At 33.4% G+C, this 26,006-nt stretch overlaps 1 protein-coding gene across 1 annotated transcript; it reads left to right on the top strand.

Annotated features, from left to right (window-relative positions):
- Nucleotides 1-1,064: 1,064 nt before the first annotated feature.
- LOC124372658 lies at nt 1,065-21,787 on the top strand (the record flags this gene model as incomplete). The annotated part of the gene is given in 5 exon segments (XM_046831067.1): nt 1,065-1,336; nt 13,769-13,909; nt 14,435-14,612; nt 14,695-15,424; nt 21,602-21,787. Coding segments are annotated over 4 exon segments (1,227 nt in total), but the record flags the coding sequence as incomplete, so codon positions are not given.
- Nucleotides 21,788-26,006: the final 4,219 nt, after the last annotated feature.

The raw sequence follows: 26,006 nt of genomic DNA, 5'->3' as shown, positions 1-26,006 counted from the left end.
TAAGATTGTTTTTATACCTCCAGATAAGAAAACATTTATTTTCCAATGCAAAATTTGTCAAAGGTATGGACTTACTAACTCTTAACTTCATACTTATAATGGATCCCTATTCTATCATCTCAGTTTTTCAAATTAGGTTTTTAGTGTGTTTTGTTGAACTCCTACGTGAAGCAAACGGGATCGAAGTATAATTGTCACATTGTGCATTGTCGCTTGTGCTTATATCGAGTACTGAGCTTTATAATGGATTGTTAGTTTGATTTCTTTATTGAAGTGTGTGATTTTAGTCCTCCTCGTTCCTGCTACTATTCGCAACTTATCATGGCACAAACTCTGTTATTGTACATATTCGTATGTTTTTAGTCTCGTTTAGTGGTGTCATGACAAGAGGGCATCATCGTTTTAATTCATCCTTTTTAATTGTGTGCTATTTAGCCTATCGAACTGATGTGGTGACAGTTACTCAATGCAACATTTTCTACAATGTTTTGGCTATTTGAAATAAAATACCACCTATGACAAGGAATTGCTTTTGTGCATAAAATGCTAAGAAGCCTGTATGGACATATGGAATTAAGTTATAGGGAACTGCTTTAAAATCAAACCTTGACCTTTTTTAGTGCTTTCAAACCAACTCCTTGAGAAAGAGTTTTCAAGCTTCTTGATTATTACAAAAGAAGCGATTAGTAGATACATTGTTATTCCTTTAATAAAGAACGACATTTCCAGAATAAAAGTATATGGCTACAAACATATGACAATCACTTATCTGTTAATTAGATGGACAATTTTTTACTCACTCATACGTCATATAGACTGTAAAGAGCGGTCTTTCTAGTTATGTTACCGCTTTCATAAAACTGGTATATGTTTTTCATTTCAATCCACTTTTGATATTATTTTTATAATAGTTTTAACCACTGAACAGTAAAAGTTATGATCAACGATTGTTATAGAAAGTATCCGTAACACTAAGTTTTCTTTGTAGCATAAGAACTGATTGTAGAAAAATACTTGTAAAAAAAGGAGGAACAAAGCATTGCAATGATTGCATCCATTCGGTTTTTAGTTCACATGTTTACATTCAGCTGAACATTGGCTGAGTTGTGAATAGAAAAGTTGATATTGCCAATACGAACGATATAATGTTTGAGGTTAAATCTTTATTCGTTCAATGTTTGGCATCGTTATATTATCTGTTTGTTTTATTATTATTATTAGATTTGATGTGTACGTTGAAAGTTTTAGGGGATTAAATTAGTTTTATTCCATATGTAAGAAAAGTTTAAATTTTAATACATATATCTGAGTAAAGTTGCGAAAACTCTTATCCAAGGTGAGACTGCCCAACTGTAATTTTGATTGTAAATAATAAGATTACAGGAATCCAATTCAATAAAAAAATACTTTAAATTTTCTATGCTTCACATAGAACCAAATCTGTAAAAAGTTGAAACATTCCAGTCCTAGTAGGTTAGTCAAGGGAAACTTTTCAATTCCAGCTAATCTTTTTAAATATTTCCCAAACATTCCAGGGGTAGAGTACGATAAGTGGACAAGAATGTAGTCATCGATACCTAATATTCGCATCTCACATCCTAGATTATAAATCAATATAAAAGTATCTATATTCCTCAATATCAATCATGTTTTAAATTAAAATTTATGAATTTAATATTTACAGTGATCAAACAAATTATTATGACAAAAGTTAGGAAAACTGAGGACGACTAGGCTATATTTGCTCGTATCACAGTTACAGTTGTTTCTTTCCCACAAATTTCACATAATGGGTTTTTCAGTACGAATTCAACATGTTGAAGCCACGAAAAACATGTCTTTCATCTTTCAAAGCAATTTCGTGCAGTTTTCTATAAGTGACTGCCATTTTTAATAATTAAAATTACTTATGTAAAATTGAAATATTACCCTATGTGTATTATTTGAAAGTGTTTACAGCTGTTGATATGATTATTTAAGTTAATAGTGCAAAATAATTAATCAGTATTGATTGATTATATCAATGGTTATGATTAAGTAATATCGTTTGCCAATTTCGATATAAAAACCGGGTCCGCTTATCGTACCTTACACAATTCCAGTGATTTATTGCAATGTGAATGTATCAACTAAAATCCTAGTACTATTTTGCAAGCTTTTGTAACAAAATAAGTTTTTAACCCTATAATCGGCAGTTAGATTACTCTGTATTGGCAGGCTACTTTTTGGTGGAGAGGATAATAGGGTTGTCAATATTTATGCAGAATTGGAGTGGCATAGTTGGTCTACTATTTTCATCTGAAGATAATTTAAGTTTTCGTAACTTTTTTCTGTTTTTCCCTATTTTGGCCACAATTTCTCCTTCCAAGTGAAGTTTACTCATAGTTTGGCCAGGCCCGTTTTACCGAATGTAAGCACGGTATGCACGTACCTAGGGCACTAGGCAATTGGCATTTTTAGGGGGCACAAAATAATGGAGAAAACATTGTCGTGGTTGTATCTGCATGCATAATTTATTTCGCCATTGCCGAAAGCTGACATCTGACCCAGATCACAGTCGCACCCAGCGCTCCGTGCTGTACCTGACGTGTCATGTGTGGTTGTGTGCCAGCCCTTATTTACACATAATCAACACTGCAGGTATTTTGTTAATTCTGCTTTATGTTTCAACCAGAGGACAAATCCACATCTTTTAGCAAAGAGTTTAATGATTGGAAAATTTCTTTGCATAGCTGAGGAACATGAAAAATCTGACGACTAGAGGGCTAATGTTTTGAAATTTGTTTTGAGAAAAAAGATCACATCTAATGTCAACAAACAAATTGAAAGCCAATACTAGGAAGAAGTGAAATATTGATTAACAAGAGTTGTGTCTGTTGTACAATGTTTGTCAAGTAGAGGTCTCCCATTTAGAGGTGATAACCAAGTGTTTTGATCTACATCAAACAGACTTTTTCTAGGCTGTCTTGAGCTGATAAGTGAATTTGATCCATTTCTCGCCCAACACATAGCAACACGTGGTAACAAAGGCAAAGGTAGTGTATCATACCTTTCGTCTGACATTTGCAGTGAATTTATTGAGATTATGAGCAAAGAAGTACTGAAACAAATCTTAAATGAAATCAAGCAAGCTCTTTAATTATAGGCTCCACACCTGAAGTGTTGCACACAGACCAATTGGCTGTAGTACTTTGGTATGTTTCATTGACCAATGCTTGCGCCAACGAACGCCTGATACAACTCTTACCAAGTGTATACCACAAATCTGGAAGTTTTGAAAGTTATGACAATGCATTAATCACGTCGGGCATATACTCAAGTCTTCAGGCAAGGATTAAAAGCAAAAATGATCTTGCTGACTATGTACCATGTGCAGCTCACTCACTAAAGCTTGGTGGGTGTTTTGCTGCCGAGAAGGCGTGTCCAAATTACAATATATTTTACATTCGTACAAGTGCTGTATGCTTTTTTCTCGGCATCCACTTACAGGTGGAACATCCTAAAAAGTCATATTGAAAAGAGTAATGAAGGAAAATTAAAGAAAGATCAGAAAAAGCTAGTTGTAAAACCCCTGAGTGCCACAAGATGGTTTGCTAGGGCAGACGCCCTTCGAGCTTTAAAAATAAGTGAACATGAATTAAAAGATGCTCTTGAAGCACAATGCACAGCCGCTGGGTTTCTAAAAACACTTGGACATTTCCAAACCATGTTATCTGGGACGAAATTCTCGAGAGAGTTGATAAAACAAGTAAGACTCATCAAAATCAAGATTTAGACCTATTTGGTGCTACAAAGGAACTTGAAACACTATCCTTGTTTTTGAGTGAAAAAAGAGATTTATTTGATGATTTCGAAAGCATTGAAACTTAGAGAAAAAGAAGAAGGTGTATACGACAAAGTAAGAAAAAGAAAGATATTGCCCGATGAAAAGAAGGACAGAAGCATGGAAGAAACATCTCCTTGAGAAAGATTTCGCTCTGGGGTGTTTATTGCCATTGTTGACAACATTGCTTCGCAGCTCAACAAAAGAAGGGAGGCCTATAAAAATCTAGTTACAAGATTTAAGATTTTACAAAATTTAGAAAAAAAAAAATTCCAAAGAGGTGGCTTGTGAAGCTAAACTGTTAGGAGAAGTATACAAGAACGATATTGATGGGCAAGACTCTGCCCAGGAATGTAACCATATCAAACAACTCATGGTTTTGGAAAACCTTTTTAAGATCAAAGAAATGCACGCCTACATAAAATCAAAAAGATTAGAGAACACATTCCCCAATTTGGAGGTCGCTCTCATGATATTTCTAACCTTACCTGTGACGAACTGCACAGCTGAACGTAGCTTTTCAGCTTTGAAAAGAGTGAAGTCAGAAATTAGATCGTCGATGGTTGATGAAAAGTTTAATGGCTTATTATTGCTGTGCACCCAAAACGACATTACTTTAAAATTAAATTACAAAAACATTATTGATAACTTTGCAACGCGGAAAACCAGAGAAAAAGCTATTGTATGAATCTTTTATAGATACACAACATAGATAGTTTTTATATAACGTAATTCGTGTCACCATTTTTGTTTCTATACTTTAGATAATAATAAATATGATTCTATTGTGGTGGTAGCCTCTTATTATACTGTAGCACATAGTTTTTTTACCTCCATTATGGAGCATTTTTCTTTGTTATTTTGGTCCTGTTACCTATTGTGTAAATTCTTTCTTGACTTTCCTTTTCGTGATTTGTTAGATTTAGTCGTGTAGTCATTTACAGAAATAGTCATGGTTTATTTCCTTTGTGGTGGTAGTGAGTGATGTTTTTCTGCATATTCTATTTAAAAATTAGTGTCATGAGTGCAAAATAAAGATATTCTCTCTCTCTCTCTCACTTTAAAGCATACTACTTATTATTGTATCAGAATGGACAGAAAAGACGTGTTGTATTACTTTACTTCGTTGTACAAATAAAAAATTGTTATACACTTCTACAGTAGCGGCCATTGTCAGCCTTTGCACTGCTACATAGAATGATATGTTTAAAGGTGGATTTGTGATATTTTTAGCTCTTAGGATTAGTGATTAGCCTTCTGGATTTTTATATTGTACTGATTGATACTATCTCGAGGGATGTATTTCATTCGATGCAATCAGATGACCGGAGGCACCACTGTTAGCTTGTTTAACTACTAGCGCCTTTTATGAGATAGAAAAATATTCTGAATGTAATTGTTATCTGTCAGTTTTTCATTTAATTTTTAAGAATTTGTTTTTTAAAAACAAAAAATATTGTAAAGTTGCCAGAGTAAAAATGTCTGTATATACATACGGTCGTTAATATTTATACTGCATATATTTTTGAAGGCCATGTTTACAGATCTTAAAGCATTTTCAGATTTTAAGTTATTTAACAGTAGAGAAAGTGTTTTACAGCCTAACAGAATATGATATAGGCCTGTTTGGTTTGGATATTAGGTAAGATATAATGGTATTATTATACAAGACCTACTTGAATTTTTTGACGATTTCTTCCAAAAGGGAGAACATCTTAATCAGTACGCCCTCAGATGGGGTGGTTAGCTTTTGGTTTGACATTAAGTTCTCAGGAAGCGAGATAGGATATCGGGTAAGATCAGGTAATTCTGAACAATTACTATATCAACTACAATTTTTTAATATTTTACATAGTGCATGTTTTTAATTACATTTATGACAAAGAAGGTGTCAAATGACGAAATCAGCTAAAAATAATGATTAAAAATTTAAAATGAAACTAACGTAGTAATCCTCTCCCCATATTTACCATTTGTTATTACGTGATATATCTAGGTATATACCTACCCCCCCTCCCCCACTATGTCTGCGGGTATTTTTGTTATAGATAATAAAAAGATAAGTTCAGCCTTTATGAGCACTTCCGTGATCTGAGCTTGAATTTACCTTGAGGTATGTTTTTCTTTTTATACCAGAAGTACAGAGTGCACAGAAGCCTATACATTTATGGCTAGGGGTATTTCTGATTGGTACTCTCCCTTGTCAGATTGTCCAACGTAATCTGAGCATAGTGACCATTTTAATATCATTTCACTTTTCTAGAGCCTTCAACTACATGTTCAACTCTCTTCTCTTTACCAAATTAAAGAAGTATAGTTTCTGCAATGGTTGTTTTAATTGATTAGAGTATTCACTGGACATCAATAATATATGAAGGAAGGGAAGAAAATGTTTTGGACTCAAAATCTAGTATGCTGGAAGTCCAACAGGGCTGCGCTGGAATCCCTTCTATGCTCACTTTACATAAACAGTGTCACTTCAGTTATAAGGCGTACAACTTCTTATATTAAAATATTTATTTACAAATATATGTTACATTTACTTAATGATTAGCTGCTTTTGACTATCTAAACATTGAGTGCGTAGAAATGGGCCAATTCCAATATGCGATACCAGAGTACCTCGATATGTAGTGGTATCAATATATTGAATGACATTGAAGGTATTTTCACTCAATTTTTATACCAATATCTTCAATTTTATTGGTAAATAATTAATATAATCAATAGAAATGTGTAAAATACGATTGTAAAGTAATAATATTTTATTTACGTGTTATTAGTTTGTAATAATATAAGTGTTTAAAAACTGAATACACTGTAGAAATAATAATTACTGAAATAAGCCCATATTTTTAGTATCATATTAGCGGTCTTTTATGATACATTATATACAGGGTGGCGCATATGTCAGTTTCCCCATAAATTGGGTATTTTGTTCCGATAGGTTGGTAACAATGTTGAGTTGGCAGCAACATGGAGTAAGTTCATTGTTCTCTATTCCAGTGGCTAGTGTAAAGTGACGCTTTTTGCGTCTGTTATTTGCTTGTTTGTGTTTTTAAAATGTTTACAACCCAACAACGAGTTTATATCCTTCAGTTGTGGTGGAAGCATAATAAAAATACTGCTATAATAATTGAAAAATTTAGTGGTAAATATCCAGGTGTCGCGATACCCACTCAACAGTATATGCAGAAGTTAAATAAGAAATTTGAAAAGACAGGAAGGGTTTTAAGTGCCCCGAAGTGTGGTCGCCCACGATCAATTTACAACGAAAAAACCTGCAGTCGGTTGCTCAAGCTTTTGTAGCCAGTCCCAGTAAATTGACTCGTAAGGCATCTGCTCAACTAGAAATATCAAGAAGAAGCGTGGAAAGAATGTTAATGCAATTAAAATTTAAGCCTTACCGTCCATCTTTACTCCAAGCATTTCACTATGATAATTCCGATAGGTGATTAGAATTCTGTGAGAATAATTATCCGCTAAGAGGTTGATCCAAATTTCTTGCGATCAATTTTGTGGTGTGATGAGGCATGTTTCAAACTAAATGGACGCGTTAATCAGCATAACTACATGTACTGGTCAGATGTAATTCCTCATAACGAAATCCAAGCAGAACTCAATGTGCGTGGTGTTATGGTATGGGGAGGTGTTTTGAGTACTGCACTGATTGGTCCTATTTTCTTCAAGGAAATGTTAACTCAGAAAATTACTTGCAGTTGCTGCAAGAAGTAGTAGTTCCCAAGCTCAGAAACAATTTTGTTTTCAATTTTCATTCGCTCATCTGGCAACAAGGTAGTGGGGTGCTCCAGCACATTTCGGTATCGAAGTTCGAGATTTTTTAAATAACACATTTAATGAATGGATTGGTCGCCGTGGTAAAATCAACTGGCCTGCGCGTTCGCCAGACCTGACCACATGTGATTGCTCACTGTGGGGTATTATAAAAGAGACTGTGTATGCTTCAAAACCGCAAAATCTTGACGAACTCAGAAACCTAATTAGAAATACATTTGAATTTGTTAATAACGATAAACCTTTATTGCTAAAAATTTGTGATTCTGTTCTCAGTCGTGGTGTGACGTCTATACAAAATAAAGGTGCACATGTCAAACAACTGTTATAACATTGTATGGTAATATGTAAGTAATTTCATATAGTGAATTTGTTTTCACGCCTAAAATGTTTTATTCAATTAACCTATGCCTTTAAATTTCTCTTCTGAGGAAACTGACATATGTGCCACCTTCTATATATATACAAATGCTAATATATATATATATATACAGGGTGATTCATGAAGTTCTCCCCCCACTTTCTACGCACATTGTACTAGTAAAAATAATGAAAAAAATGTTATATAAACATAGGTCCGAAAACGCTTCGTTAGCGAGTTACAGCTAGCGAAAGATTTCGCCTGAATTCCTGGGTAAAGAGTAAAATAAAAGCCATACTGAACTTTTGGAAAGGTTAATTAAGTAAGAAATATCGTGGATTCTTATGTATTTTTTTACCTGATTATAAAAGCTACATAAAATAGGTTTCAGAACTGTACCATGTAGTAGTTTTTTGCGGAATTCAGGGTTGTAAATGCAAAAAAAATTGGGGCACGAATACATATGTTTTTTTTTAAGTTTGATGTACAATAACTTTGTTAATATTGGTAATATAAACATACATAAAATCAAATCAACATACATTAATTGTAGAGAATCTAATTCTGAGAAAATTGATATAATCAAAGTCTAAAATAAAAACAGAAATAAAGTACCAAAAATATCGATTTTATTCAGTATAATACATTACTAGTTTTAAGCAAAATGAATCAGGTTGGGCCAACCGTACGCACCTTTTTATAATAGATGTCCGAAAATTAGGCCATTCATTATCAATACATTTTGCAGCAAACGTTTGTGTATTGCTTTTTTTTTGCGTTTCTTAATTTTTCAGGACTTCCTGTATTTGCACAGCCGAATCCATAATACGGGCAATTAACTTCATCACGAGAATTCACTTTTGTCTTGTATACAATGTCTTTCATCCATCACCAGATGCAATAATCCAATGGAAGATAGATCTGGTGATCTTGGTGGCCCCAAGGGTGAGGCCCTCCACGACCCAATCAGTGTCCAGGAAATTGATGATTTAAGTAAGCAGAAACGGCACGTGAAAAGTGGGGAGGTGCTCCGTCATGCTGGAAGTACAAATTTTGTCTGAGATGTAAAGGAACATTCTCTAACAGCTGTGGCAAACTCTTCTTGAAGGAAATGCAAATAGAACTCAGCATTTAGCCGTCCAGGTTAAATATGAAAGGTCAATCAAGCCGATTGTGCAAAAGGCCACACCAGACATTGACGCTAAATCGGTGTTGAAAGTTCTGTTCCACTACCTCATGTGGATTTTCTTCTGCCCATGAGTGTTTCATTGTGCAAGTTATTGACACCATCCACGACGTGAATTGTGCCTCATCCGTACAACCAAAATTACGCTTGTAGAGTTGATTTATTAATATTCAAAAAAGTTGCAAAACTCCAAGCGAAGCGGACCATCCCCTACGCTGTAGATGTTGAACCTTTTATTTATGAAACGGATAAAATTTGTTTCGATTAAGTGACCTCCACACCGTTGACTGCGAAAAACTCCTATCCGCCTAGAAATACGTCGTGTGTACTTACACCTGGACTGCGGTGAACAGCATTAATAACAATATCATCATCAAGTTGGACAGTTCGTTCATAATTGGTTCTAGTACTTGGTAGTGATTCCTGTTTCCGAAGAGTACGAAAAGTTCCTGAAATTGTTTTGGTTATCTGGAATCCTCCTATTAGGGTAACGTAAGTTCATATTTTTCTACAGCAGCTCTACCATTACCATTACAGTAACCCAAAATACAAACCATATCAGCGTATTCCTCTGATGTAAATAAGTAAGGCATTTTTCACTGAATAAACAATCGAATTATAACTCACAGAAAAAATTGCATTTAATAACACGATTCACAGAACCCGATCTCCTGCTGTAGGTTAGCCTTGTGCAAAAACACCACTAATACACAGTTCTAACGTAACAGTACAGAATACTCATTGTTTGATCAGCTGTTATTCGTGCGTTACCCAAACTTAGAATTAATAAAACAAAAAACTGCATTTCGATGATTAGTAAACAATAATAGGAAAATGTTTGCTTCATTTATTTTTCGAACATGTTGATGTAAATTTTTTATTAAAAAAAAAATATAACGTAATAAAACATGATATTTTTTATTTACAAACAAATTTATTTAACAGTTAATCTTGTTTTCTCAATATTTATCTCATCATTAAGGAACAAACATTTTGTTTTTGTTTTATTTTAATACAAATACCGTACGGTATTTCTTTACAGCTAGTAATGTATTATACTGAATAAAATCGATTTTTTGGTACTTATTTCTGTTTTATTTTAGACTTTGATTATATCAATTTTCTCAGAATTAGATTCTCTACAATTAATGTTTGTTGATTTTATGTATTTATTTACTAATTTAACAAAGTTATTGTATTTTTTGCATTTAACCTGAATCCCTCAAAAACTACTACAGGTACAGTATTCTGAAACCTATTTTATTAGCTTTATCAGGTAAAAATTTCATAAGAATCCACGATATTTCTTACTTAATTAACCTTTCCAAAAGTTCAGTATGGCTTTATTTTACTCTTTACCCAGGAATTCAGGCGAAATCTTTCGCTAGCTGTAACTCGCTAACGAAGCGTTTTCGGACCTATGTTTATATAACATTTTTTCATTATTTTTACTAGTACAATGTGCTGTAGAAGTGGGGGGAGAACTTCATGACATCACCCCTGTATATATATATATATATATATATAACAGGGTGTATATTATGTTCTGGAAACACCCAAATATATCCTTTAATAATTTAAATATAAATTTGAAACCTCTTACAATCGTTAGTTAGAGATTGGGCATTCTACTTTTTGGAACAATGTTTTGTTATGTCACACCAACGGGGGACGTCCTGCCGAGGGTATCGTGAGATATTCTTAATGGAAGCCTATACCTTGTGATACAGAATTTTAAAGGTAATAGCTTACTGAATTGAATGCCACAAACCGCATCTCAAGGGAATTATTCTATCAGAAAATAGAGCATTTTTAGTATTGAAAATTTTACTGAATGTTCAACAATGTAATTTTTAACATGGTTCTTGTCACAAAATGTGTTACACTAATTTTTTAGCATTTTTTAAATGTTCAATTAAAATAAATAAACAATTTATTTTTAAGCTGGTTTCATTAGTACAAATTTACCAGTTTTTATTACAATGAATAAAACTTATGAGTCGTTCACTTTCTCTGATTACTTATGAATCTGTACTTGGTGTTTTCCAGTCAGCAGGTAAGGTTTAAAGAGACAAAGGTCACTAGCCTATGAGAAACATTATTGTGTTATTAATCATCTGGTCTACAGGTTTCAGGTTTGTTGAGCATGGAGCTTTCACTTAGACAGGTTCTAAGCTTGGGAATTACAAATTGGACAAAGGTCATATCATTCCTGTCGAGTTAATCAGTGTCTCTGATAGCATTGCTGTCAACAAGTTATCTATTACAGTAGTTCAGTTTTTATTTGGGCATTTTTAATGGAATTGTGCTGAAAGAGAGACGAATTACTCTGTTGATGATGCGAGGATATGGCGATCGTTCAAAGATCTTATCGGGAAATTCTGTTAATTTGTTTTAATGACACTTTCCCAGAAAGGAATCCCATAAGTGTTTCAACAATATCAAAAACTATTGAGCGTTTTGAAATGACAGGGAGTGTACGTAATCGGCCAAAGTCGGGTAGGATACAATCTGCAACAGATGAAGAAAATGCACTAGATGTTTTGCAAAAACATTTATTGAAGACCACATACATCGCTCAGGAAAAGCTGCACAGCAACATGATATGCACCCTATGTCTGTGAGTGAGTAAGATTTTGAAAATTAATAAATACAAACCATTTAAAGTTCATTTAGTCCAACAGTTAAGTGAGGATGATTACGACAGAAGAGTTGAGTTTGTGTGAACTTATGATGCGCAAATGTGATGACAATAGAGATTTTCTGACCAACATACTATTTTTCTGATGAGGCAACTTTTTTCCTAAAAATGGCAATGTTAACAGGCACAATTGCCGTTTACTGGGCTAGTGAAAACACCACATTGGATTACTGAGTCCCATTCACAGCAACCACAAAAACTGAACGTATGGTGTGGAATTTTAGGTAACAAAAATTGTTGGACCCTTTTTCATCAATGGAAATTTAAATGCCGAACTTTACTACAATATTGCTCCAAAATGAAATAATCCCAGCTATTCAAAATTGCATCAGGAGAAATACTTTGATAATGTATGGTTTCAGCAGGATGGTGCTCCACCCCATTCATGGGAGACAGGGTAAGAGAGTATTTGGATTTTAAGGTTTCCTCATAAATGGATTGGCGAAGAGGAGAAAAATCGAATGGCCTCCAAGATCTCCGGATTTGTCACCAATCGATTATTTCCTATGGGGTCATTTAAAATCCAATGTTTATAGAAGAAAGCCTCATAATTTGGGAAGACCTAATGAAACAGGATTATAGAGGAGATTGCTTTGATAACTGAAGAAAAATGTTAGGCAACTCTGTCGAATCATTTTACACAAGATTGGCTCATTGTCAAACCGTAGAAGGAACACAGTTCGAACAATTGCTTTGACACCAAATGCAAGGTATAAACGTTTGTTGTAAGACTTTTCTAACAGCATACATTATTTTTTATTTGTAATAAGAAATCAATAACCCATAAGTATTTCCATAATTGTACTGTAATAAAAACTGGCAAATTTGTGCTAATAGAACCAGCTTAAAATGAAATTTTTGTTTTTATTTAATTGAACATTTAAAAAAAAATGCTAAAAAATTAGTGTAAACACATTTTGTGGCAAAGAACCATGTTAAATTACATTGTTGAACATCAGTAAATTTTCAATACTAAATATGCTCTATTTTCTGATAGAATAATTCCCTTGAGATGCGGTTTGTGGCATTCAATTCAGTAAGCTATTACCTTTAAAATTATGTATCACCAAGGTATAGGCTTCCATTAGAATATTCACGAAATACCCTCGGCAGGACGTCCCCCCCCGTTGGTGTGACATAACAAAAACATTGTTCCAAAAAGTAGATGCCCAATCTCTATCACGATTGCAAGAGGTTTCAAATTTATATTTAAATTATTAAAGGATATATTTGGGTGTTTCCAGACATAATATACACCCTGTATATATTTATATATATATATATATATATATATATATATATATATTTGTATATATATTTGAATAAAGTTAATTCATCCCAAATTTCATAGAACAGCAGGTATAAAATTCAAGAAAACAATCCAGAAGTGAACCAATCAAAAGTAGCAGGAGTTTTAAAATATTTGTGTCTCTCATTGTTAATTATTTTATGATGCCTGATCTAGATTCTCCAGCAGTTAAGCTCCTTATGAAAATGTCGCAGATGTCTGTAAAGAGTTTCTAAAGCGTAATCTAAGTGTTTAAGAAACTAAAAACAAAAAAAGTCAATTAAAAAAAAAAAAATAAATTGACATGATCTTTAAAATTCAAAGATAAAATTTGACTTTTTGAATTTTATATTTGAAAGTTTGTGGTTGTAGCATAATCCTATCTTTAAATAGAATGAAATAAGAATTTATCAATAAATCAACATATACAAATTTTGTACATCAAAATTATTGAGGAACACTACTTTTATGTGAATTACAGATACAAATTTTGTGAACAGGTTGGAATTATACTTTCTGTGCTGATTCCACAAACCCGTAACACATATGTTTTTATTTGAATTTGTATTCAAAATTATAAAATCAATTTTTTAATTGTTCGTTTTTATTTATAGATAGAAAAATGTTTGGGGCAGTATCAACTTTAACAGGATCAATAGGGAGATTTACAAGACTCAAGAACTTGTGCCAGCTGCAAATGGTGAAAGGTGGATGTTTTATTCACACAGGCGCTGCATTGAGTGTTCGATTTAGAGGTAATGTTAACCTAAATAGTTTTATGTCTAAATATATGTGTTATTTTATTTAATATTAACAAAATGGCTTCTTTGGTTAATGATTAAAGTCAAATAACAAAAAAATTGAATATAGTTATAAAAAAAGTACTAAAAACAGTACATATTTCAACGCAATCCATAAAGGAATAAGTGAGGACGACTACTTTAAAGTTACGCTTGTACAAGCCAGGAGCGCCAAACATGTCACAATTATTGAGAGGTATCAGTTGTTTGTCTGTTTAGTTTATAAATTTGTTGCCCATACAATATATATAGATAGTTCTATAACTATCTCTGATCCATCCCCAAAAGTCCGTCCACTCTACTGGACTCTATTGCTATATCAATCCAACAGGGTCAGATTAGGACTATAGTTTAATTGCTTTCCCTCAGGAATTTCAATAGTAGAATACAAAATACTTCAGTCAGCCTTAGTGTTTAATCCAAACAATTTAAAAACAGAGATTATTTTTGCAATATTGATAATTTTCTTTTTTGTGTTAGACATTGTACCAGAGCCAGTAGTGCCTGCAGGTTCTCAGGATATACTTCTTCAGAATGTCCGTTCAGCCAAAGATAGCAATGCAGTACTTAATGCTGTCAGTCGCCACCATTCAATCATGAACAGTAAACATGTTGTGCAAGCATTGAAGTCTCTGTTTCTCCTACAGAAAGCTCAAAGGTACAGAAATCAAATAAACTGTCATTTGTCTCTGTGTATTTTTATCACCATTTTCTCACTGACCATTCTGTGATTGTTACAGTTCCCAAATATCAAACGGCCAAGTGATAAACAGCAAAGACTTTCGGAAGCTGTGTGAAGTGCTGAAATCACAGATCCGCCACCTCGAACTAAATGATTTAATTGAAGTTTTGAAGTGCATGGGATATTTGGGTGTTCTGGCTGACACTAAGGTCATGAACATTCTTCTTGGGATATTGTCTAAGCAGGTTAATGATCTTACCCTTCAGCAAATTACATTCCTCGACTTCGTCATGAAAGACTTCAAGTCAACTCCTCTTGTGAAAGCATTGAAGATCGCATTGCCCATTGTCTTTGAAGCCAACCTTCAGACTAAGTGTGATTTTGACAATGTGTCCCAGTTGAGTGAACTTTTGTCATTTGTGTCTAAAAGAAAGAATATGGAGAGAAGCACACAGCTGTTAGTGAATGCTCTGAATAACAGAAGAGACCAGTTAAGTTTAAAAGAAGCAACAAATATTGTTTATGCGCTCTGTGACAATAAGTTTTATAGTGGAAACTTCCAGACTCTATTTTGTTATACATTAGATATAATTACCGATTCTCTCGATAGCATGGACTTTTATGAGATGGAATCAATTCTGTCAAGACTCTATTGGAAACATTCTGATTCAAATGGTAACACTTCCTACTACCATGAGGGGTACTGTAACGGTTGTGCTCATATGGTTATAAAGAAAGATTATAGTTTTGAACACACTTTGTGGATTCTAAAGAAACTTATTAAGTTTGTAAGTATAAAATTATTTTATATATATAAAATTATAACATAGGAAGGTTGATTATCTTAAGATGAGGAATATATTTCGTGGGTCTTAACATTTTAAAGAAAAGACTCAATATGTTTCCTCTCTGTATTAGTTCACTCAGATAGTAATTAAGATTTATTGTATTATATTTCATTGTAATTTGAGTTTTCTATTTTAACTTACATTATATTATTTTCTTCTGTACTGTAAGTAAAGCAAGAAATAGTATCTTAATGATAATGCAAGTATTTTGTTTGGTTGTAATATGGATATAACCAATTTATGCCCAATGGATCGTTTTTGACACACACCACGATTTTATTTTTTGAAGTTTAAAAGTAGATGACAGTTTTGACTTAAGCAGTTAGTGGCTCTCTTCTCTAGTTTCCTCCACACATCATAAGCTGCTATTGTCATTATTTGAGAGTACAGTGTTTTAGTTTAGTTTCTGTGAACCTTGCATCAAAAACATGAAAATTGCCGAGACTTTTACTAGGTAAGTGTAAATTTATACCTGCTTTAGTATATTACAATGTTCTAAAATAATGTTAAAAACATAGCTGTAATTATATGTATCATATACTGTGATCTATTGGTTAGTTATACAAATAGAACTAAGTTCTATTGGTTGTTTTTGACTCTGTAAACATTTCCTCTACTATCAGTGATTTTCTTCTACCACATAGTTTCATTTGTTTTACAACTACAGTTTATTTATTTGCATTTCATATTAGTAAATTTACTATAAATTAATTACAATTATAAATACAAATTAAGTATAACCAGTAAAATATTTCACTATACTAGAGTAACTTATATTATTGAACTATTTTATGTTTTTTTAATTTTCTTGTTTCAGACTACATTTGGCAGTAGCATAAATTCTTGAAGCATTGGAGGAAGAAGGTGAAGTAGGTGGAAACCCAAGTATATTCAATACTCAACCTGAAAACGGAAATGTACTGATACAGATTATCACTATAGGCGAGATTTGTAATGATTACAATAAACTGAGCATCTCACAGCTTTGAATGCAAGCAGAATGGGTCATTAAGGGAAGCGTCATGAGTAATGAGAGAAATTATAGCACTGATACTTAGCCAACAGGGAATTGCCATCCACTAGCAAGATTGCTCCACTTCTTCCAAAATGTGATAAAGGCCAAACAACCTGATTGCAGGTTTAAAAAATTTGACAGTCCAAAAGCTATTATTATAAAAACATTGTCCATGGCATTCTCGAATAAATCCCACCCCCACATATTGTACTAATATATTTCAGCAGATGAGTTATACTGCCTCTTTATGGTAATTTTGTATTTGACTGGCTATGTGCTTTTGTCATATCGAAGTATGATTTGAGAAGGGAATGATAATTCCCATAACATGCTTGTTTCCAAATTTGGAGATGAAATCGATTTGGAGAAATATTTAGGTTCTGCCATACATCAGGCAATTGTAATATCAAAGAAAATTAGAAAATGGCCAAACTTTAACTCCTTATTCAACCACTCAGTAACCAGTTTATAAAACTTACACATATGAAAAATTAATCAATGAACTGACGATGATTTTTCACTGCGGTTAGCACGGGAAAACCTGTTTATTCATGGGTAACCTACACAATTTGGTATTCTTCCTCAAAAGCTTGGTTAATGTATAAGTGTTGATGTTTATCAGGACTGTGACTAACAAAAGAGTAAATAAGTAGTTTTGGATATATTGAAAAAATTAATTTTCTGAAATAACGTCTTTGTATTTTGATAATTCTTTCACCATTGCATCTTTGGTTTCTTGCCTCGGTAAGTTTAATGTTGGAGCAGGTACTGTATATCATAACAGAACAAATGATTGCTCTTTAATTAAAAGCAAATTTATATGAAAGAAATGCAAAAAAAGGTGAATGAGAGTTACATGTGTGTTTAGAAGAAAGCGTAGCAGCAGTATGGTGGAATGATAGTTCTGTTGTTACTTTCATGTCAACATAACTGGCATTCACTCTCTCCACAAAGTAAAAAGATACTATTACATAAGAAAAAGAAAACTGGCATTTTTCAAAATAATTGCAATGAGGGGTAAAAAAATGCTACATGCCAGTTTTACTCTGGATGCTTGATATTACAAAGAACAACTCTTTGGTGTTACCCAGAAATCAGAGTCTGCAGTTAGATAATTTAGAGTTTAGACGACAAATGATATGGGCCTTACTTAAAAAAATATAGAGTACTTTCTTCTGTTTCTGGACTATTCCCTCAAAGAAAACCTAATGTACTTAAGTGAATAAAACTTCATGCAGTTACTCAAAGAATCACTTGATTGTTCTTAACTACCCTTGTTATTGTGCTGTAAGTAAGAACAAAACGACCATTACACTGTTCCACTCCATGACAAATTCATTATTAGCTCCAATTGACTCTTTTTTACAGACCTGTTATCAACTATAAATTTTATGTCAAGTACCATCTCACAAACTAAGAAATCAAACATGAAAAATATGTAACTTCATATTATTGTCTAAAATAAAATGCTTAATACCTCTCTTGTCAATACCATAACCATAACGATTATGCAATGTTTTTATTTTGAATAGAAAACATGTTCTCTAAATAGTTTGTGGTTTAGTAATCAATATGCCAACAGCATTGTTTTTGAACCACGTTTAAAAATGTTTGAGTACAGTAGACCCTATATAATCTGGCACTCCAGTAATCCAGCATATTTTGACGGGCATGGAGTGGGAGATTCAAGTTGAGATACGTTACTGAAAACTGTATTAATTAAAAACCTATGATCGCTCAGTTGTCTCGTGATTTACCCACTGTTCACGTTAACAGTGCCAGTGTTATTGCTACTGTACTTAGTGTTGTAGTTTGTGCTTAATTTATATTTCAAGAAAGTAAGTGAAAACTGTCTTATTGTAAACGCAAACATAAAACCTTAACTGTGCTTCAAAAGAACAAGATTTTAAAGAGACTTGATAAAGGCAATAAGCTTACCAACCTCACAAATGAATACGATGTCGGTTGTAACAATGCTGCGATGAATGCCTTTGCAACTTTTGTGAAGTAGGCAGAAAAAAATGACATGTCTGCTAGTGATATTTTTGTTTTAAAGAGGCTTCAAGAGAAAGTATGTACAGGCCAAGAAACAAAATAAAATCATAATTTTTTTACTCCAATGGAATAGACCTACCTGTATTTATTTCTAGTGTGGTACATCATTGATAAAAACCAATTATTACATACGTAAAAAAGGATGTTTGAAGAAAATATTTTAATGCTCCTTATTTAAATTTAGTGCACAAGTACTGCAATAGTAATTTTGAGTAGTGTTCGGTATAACAAAACACACATTTTGTAAGTTTTAAGCATTTTTTATTATTGGCCTACTACAATAATCCGATGTTTTCACTAATCCGGCAATACCATGGTCTGATTTATGCTAGATTAGTGAGAATCTACTGCATACAAACTATTTAAAGATATTTATCGTACTAAATTCAAGATCATACCACTTTTAAATTCAGAGAAAAATATTTTGGGAGTAAATGTGCTAAAATGTATGTATCAGAAAGTATGGTTAAGAAATACTCTTTTGGTAAACCATACCTAGTCTTTATTGGAGATAGGGGAAAATGGAGTAATAAGAAGGCCTACTCTACCAAAGGAGTCCAGAAGTTTTACACAGATGGATCACGCCTTGACTCTACAACAGGATTTGGTATATATAGACCAGGAGTTAACTTAATAGTGCCCCTGGGAAAACACGCCACGGTCTTCCAAACGGAAATCATGGCATTATAATCATGTGCCATAAGATTCATTCAATTGAGGCCAAAGGAGCAGAATTTTTAATCCTCTCTGATAGCCAGGCTACACTAAAGGCACGTAACACCTGCTTGTTTGCCTCAAATGCAGTATGGGAATGTGAGAATGTTCTAGTGGAACTGGCAAAGAAGAACAGAGTTACACTCGGTTGACTGTCAGGCCACGTGAGCATTGATGGAAACGATAAAGCAGATACCCTTGCCAAAATAGATACAGAATCCCTTACGATAGGGCTTGAGCCAGGCTGTGGAGTAGCTTTCTCCTACAGCAAAGCTGTAGTAAAAGATTGGAGGATTGGAGTAAGAGGATTACATACTTAAACTGGAGTAGGGCCCGAGACTAAGACAATCTAAAATGGTTATCTCTCCTTATGCTAAAGGGTGAGCAGCTCTCTTAGAACAAAAGTAAGGAGGATATAAGATCGATATTAGGATTGTTGACTGGACATGGCCACGTTAGGAAACATCTGATGAAGGTGGGTCTTAGTCAGACTGATGAATGCAGACTCTGCAGTGAAGCAGTAAAATCAGTAGAACATATATGGTTAAACTTTCTGCTATATCTGAAAGTAAGAATAGGTTCTTTGGAGCGTATCTTCTAAGCCCCAAGGACATCAGAGAAAAGTAGTTCTCAAATTTGATTGGCTTCTATAAGTCTCAGATTCTGATGGCGCGAACATAAGTAAGGGAGGTGCAAAGATTGTTAAAGGACTACGTGCGGAGGCAACCATCCCTTTCCACTGAGAATTAAAAAAACCTCACTTTCGTGGTTGTAGTGTGACAATAAATTCAAATATTTAGGGTTTTGATAAAATTGAATTATATTTGTAGTTCTGTGTATTTTGTAAATTTAAAAAGTTGTAAGGTTTGAATTTATATATTTGATAGTGATTTATTTAAGAGTACCAAAATAAATGTTATTTTTAGTTGCAAATAGACTATTAGGCAATCAATTTAGAAATAAAATGCACCACAGGTTCTGTCCGTCTCCCTATATAACAGGTTTTGTGCGCTCTTGGGAATAACAATTTCTTTTACAACCTTTGAATAGCAACCATCATGAAAGATTAAGAAGTATTATAAAATAAGTACGAATGTTGAAACTGCTTGTTAAAAATAATTCACTTTTGATTTATGTAATTAAATATTTTAGATAAAAATTGTCCATAAATACAAACAACCACTATCTTAAAACTCTTTGTTAGCCTGGCTAATGAACTTATCTAATCCATGTGTAAGTACTATTTCTGTTGAAAGTTTAGTTTCTGTTAGCTAGAATAGAAATTAATTATAGCAGTTATCATATTCACCATTATTTATTGTATATTATTAAAAACTGTGTATGGTCACTATCTTTAAATTGCAAGAAGTATAACAAAAATCAGTAAGCATTGACATTATCTTAGGTGATCTGAGAATTCTTAAAAACTTTTCCGTTTTGCTCTACAATATCTAATTACTGATATATAACCTTTCCTTTTCCAAATTTTGAACGGCCACCATCTAAATATTTTAAAAGAATACAAAAAGTATAAAAATGTTAAAAATGCATCTCTTAGTAATGTTGTAAAAATTATCTTGACAATAATCTTCACAAATGGAAATGGTTGCATTCTTGCATTTTTTTTATTGGTTGAGACTAGTTAGTTAACCAAGTGATGAAAGCCATGATAGCAAAAAGCCTTTGTTTCTTATTTTGTAGATAGTTTAGTATGAATTAGATAAACATTACGCTTTTTAACCATTACTTCCTCAGGATTATTGTTTAAACCTGGCTAGTCACTATATTAGAATCTATTAAGATATAAAAATATTGTTTGAGAATTCAAAAATACTTTTCTGTTTTGCTATATGATACAGGATAACTAAAATAATAATCGTTCTTTTTTCAAACTTTGAAAAGCCACCATCTTGAAATCTTGAAGAGACATTAAATTAGTCTAATAGTTGAATTTATTTAAAATGATTTAATATGTAAAAAAAAAACATCTAAACCTTTTCGGTCTATGTTTGGAAATAGTTAAAATTCACACAAATGTAATATATTGAAAACTTGAAACTTTTTATTAGTCAGAACTTGTTAACAAATATATTCTATTTATGTGCAAATACGAGCACTGTCTCTGTATCAAGTTTAGTCTTCATATCAAATATATAAAATTATGCCAGGTGTTATTTTAACATGTTTGTATTATATTCTATTAATTCTACGGAACCTACTTCAAATGGATTTTGAGTAGATCTTTACAAGGTGGGTGAAGTATTTGGCAAACTGGAACAGTGTGCCTTTTTACCATTTTCATAGTTTAGTTGTAACACATTTGCTCTTTTTAGAACCATTATCACCTGCCTTTGCTGGATCACATTGCAAAGAGGGTGGAGCGTGAGCCTTGGCAATTGGAGCAGTTTGGTGCAACAGGCTTCATTGCATTCCTCAGTGCTTTTTCCACGGCAGACTATAAGCCTCCCAACTGGAATATCATAAAGCCTCTTATCATCAAAGCCTGTGAGGATTTGTCGGTTAGTCTCATTGTTTCTTTTACATGTCTAGTATAAGTTTCAAAAAGGATTTTTACCATGTATTTTTTCAATAATATTGGTTTATCGTTTACATAATTAGGCTCTGCTCACCATAGCAAATGAAGCCTCCTCTTATACACTCGATATTAAGAATACGTTAGTTCCATCAGAATTTCATCAAAATTATTTTACTTTTTTTTATATCTCACTGTTATGAGATTGAACAGACAGAGAGTAGTCTCTACCGTGAGTGGAACATAATTTGTGTGGATTGATTTTTACTGGACTGAACCAGAATGTCAATAGTTTATTATCTCACATTTGTTAAATAGATATTTTGAGATATGGCTTTATTGGGTTTGCTGTTATATTTTTTTAAGAGGTTTTCAGGTATTTATATTAACTCTGAAAGGCAGACAAAAATTAAATATTACTTGAGCTTATAGAAAAATGTACTGTATTGACAAGGAAATTTTCAATACAGATCATACTTTGAGTCACGTTATGATAAATGTTTCAATTGGATTGGTAGTGTCGGATTACCGAAATTGCCGGATTAAAGCATGTATGGGTAAAAAACGTACGAAAAACATACAAATGTACATTGAAATTTATTAGAAACCAGTTAAAGTATAGTTTAACATAAGTAGAACGTAAAAGTACAATTGGAAAATAACTAAATACACAATAAAACATAATAAACAAACAGTACAGTATGCCTAATCTGGCTGTGAAATAAACAATGGAAGGATACAGTACAAAAACTTTGAAAATCAATATGTAAACTTACATACCGTAAAATGAAAAATCTGCATAGGCCTATTCATTACAGGCAGGAAAAAAGTCTTCGATAGTTTTTTTGTTTTTTAGCATCAAATGAATGCTTCAACACTTTTTCTTGAAGTCCTTTGAGTGTAAGGAGTTCAGAAGCTTACGCACTATTTTCCTCCGCCCAAGTTATAGCCGTCGTGAATGCACGCAGCGCCTGATTTGTGTTTACTGTCTGTGGAGCAGCTGCGACACAATCAGTTCCCCTCTCCCCTTCATCGTCGTCACCGCTGTCGAGTATGTCTGCTACTATCTCGTCGTCTGTCATTATTTGGTACAATTGTTCTTCTTTCAGTCATTTACATCAGTTTGCGTCAGGTCATTAGGATCATCCAGAAGCTGCTCAATAATTGCGTCTCTTAAGTCATTTAGCTCAGTTTCTTCGTTTTGTTGTTCAGAGTCACTTTTTTCTGTTTTTCGTAATCCTGTAGTAATGTCAGAGTAGGCCAAAAATAGTGCACAGATATTGCCATTCCTTAATCCGTCTGCATTAGGATGCCCAGGGCAGTTATCGAGAAGTAACAATGCTCTAAGAGGCAACTTCTGTTTTTTTCAAAAATATCTTGACTGATGGAACAAAGCTGTTATGAAACCATTCGTTGAAGAGAGTCTTTGTCATCCAGCCTTTTGTTTGGTTTGTGTATTCCACGGGCAAATTTACGTTCTTAAAACACCTGGGGTTTTTTGATTTACCGATCACGAGCATTGGTAATTTATGAGTGCCATTGGCATTACAGCACAGCATAAATAAATGTGATTCAGTCTTTTGCCAACTTGCGGTCAGGTGCGCTTTCTTCAGCTCTGTGAACAAACGTTTTTTTTTTGCAAAAGGCGCCAAAATAAGCCACTCTCGTCCGCGTTATACACCTGATCTGGGGTCAAGTTCATTTCTTCAACAGCTGTTATGAATTTTAACAAGTTAAACTTAACAGTCTAATCCTGAAACGTCTTTTAAACTTGTCCAACCAACATACACTGGCACGAAAGTCGTCCTTCATTATTTTGTTGTAGAAGAACTTGGCTTTTTCCTATCCATAAGGATATCACCTGAAATAGGTGTATGCCGACTTCTTTCTTGCATGAACCATGCAAAAAGTGCATCTTCAACTTGGGGAAACTCACCTGATTTCAAGGTTTTTCTTGCAACAGCAGATTTCTCACTAGGCCTACTTTTGAAGAACGATTCAATTTTGTCCTTTTTTGTTTTTAATGTTGTGTATTGTTGCACGACCAATGTTGTATTCTTTGGCCAAAAGAGACAACTTATCACCTTTCTCTAAACGTTTTTGAATTTCGTACTTTTTATCGATTGTTAATGTTACATGTTTACGTTTTTTTTCCGACATCGCACTCAACTATTATAAAATATCGTAATAACACACACGTCAACGAAACACAAACACAAGCAAACACGTCAACGAAACGAAGCTGTATACAGTAGTACTGTAGCCAGAGCGCAAGTAGGCAAGCAACTGACGAGTGACTAGTGGCGGCGCGGCGGGCCGGTGAGTCATCCATGCTTGCAGTGACATGAACCGAAGGGCATTGACCCGACCCATCATCGCTCGCACAGTACCGGATTACTAGACGTGCCGTATTAGTGCACGGCCGGATTATAGAGACTGCACTGTACATTGAAAAACAGCCTAAGAGTGTAGCTTTTAAATGAATATAATAAAATGTTCCTATTTCAGTGGGGTAGTTTTTATACAAAAACATCTGTTACTTTATGGATAGCCCTTGTGTGTGTGTGTGTGTATGTGTGCGCACGCGTTTATAAATAAACAAACTATTAATTATATTTAGATTACTTTTAAAATCACATTAATTTCTTAAATTACATTCAACATTTGTGGCAGAACATGAACAACAAAATTGTCTTGAATTTTACTTTACTAACATAAATTAAATACATTTTAACATGTAGTACTGTTCTTAAAGGGTATGTAAGTAGAGAAATAATTTGTCATTAATTAATAAATGTATTATCTTTATTCTTTTAATAAAGATATTCATTAATTTAAAAAAAGTTTCTTCTTCCTTTCATATTAATTTTTATAAAAGAGATTTTCAAAAGTGTAGAATTTTGTGTAGTAAATTTTGCAATAATGGTAGCAATTTTACAGAGAAGTACCTTTTTACGTATACCAAAACAGCGTTTACTTTTCAAAAGTGCTTCATAGATGTATTAATATACCATATATTTTGGGTAGTATTATATATTCTTGTAACATGAAAAAATCGAGATTAAACACACTATTCTACAGTTTTTTTCATGTGGGAAATCAATAACTAGATACAAGGGGTTACCTAAAAGAAATTGGAATTATTTTTTTTTAAGAGTATTTTTTTTGAATTAAAAAAAAATATATCTTATCCCATTCAAAATACTCTCTATTAAAACTAATATATTTGTTCCACCAGTGTTTTCACTGTTAAAAACATTTTTTTGCCCTCATGTTTAGAAATGGCTGATAGATCCCTCCATTTGTTTCTTTTCTAAACTTCTTCTATGTTGTAAAATCAGTGTCATCACCGTTTTATGCGTGGAAATAAGAAAAAGTTGCACAGTGCCAGGTCAGGTGAGTTATGTGGCATGGGGCAGCGGAACCATGCCATTTTTAGCCAAAAACTGTTTAACAGATATGGCTGTTTGTGCAGGTGTGTTGTCGTGGTGGAAGAATCAGTCTCCTGTCTGCCACAAATCGGGTCTTTTTTGACAAATACTGTTGTGCAATCTTCTGAAAACATCCAAATAAAAGGTTTGATCTACGGTCTGACCTGGGGGAACAAACTCTGAATGAACTACGCCCTTGGCATCAAAAACGCAAATCAGCATGGTTTTGAAGTTTGATTTGACTTGATGACATTTTTTTGGACAGGGTGACGATGATGTATCCATTGGCTTGACTGTTGCTTTGTTCCTGGGTTGTAACCATAGCAGTATGACTCATCAAAACAACATGTTTCAACTCAATGTTCCTTTTGATTGTCAGTCAGAACGCGAGGAACAAACTTGGCAACAACCCTTTTCATTTTCAAATCTTCTCTTAACCCTTAGCACGTCGTAGACGGAATAATCCGTGATGTTTCTTTGGTCTTATAACGCCAAAGACGAAATAATCCTCCGATCGATAAAAATATATGTTATTACTGTTTTTGAAGTTTATAAGCTATAATAGTCAGCTGGTTGCAGTAGGTAAAAAATAAATTGTTTTGTTGCTGGCAGCTGTTCTCCCACTCCCGTCTGTACGCCGATGACGATACTATCCGCCATTACCGACTATCAGTGGAGCACGAATTGTGCCTTTGGGAAGTGTTCTTGCGTTGGGCATTCCTTATACAAACAGTTTAAAAAGTTATTGTTACCATGTTTTAGGTGTTATAATCA

The sequence above is a fragment of the Homalodisca vitripennis genome, unplaced genomic scaffold (genome assembly GCF_021130785.1).
Source record: "Homalodisca vitripennis isolate AUS2020 unplaced genomic scaffold, UT_GWSS_2.1 ScUCBcl_3701;HRSCAF=9392, whole genome shotgun sequence".
NCBI classification, from domain to species: Eukaryota; Metazoa; Arthropoda; class Insecta; order Hemiptera; family Cicadellidae; genus Homalodisca; species Homalodisca vitripennis.
Note: the sequence above shows the minus strand (reverse complement) of the source record. Positions and strands in the feature narration are given on the sequence as shown.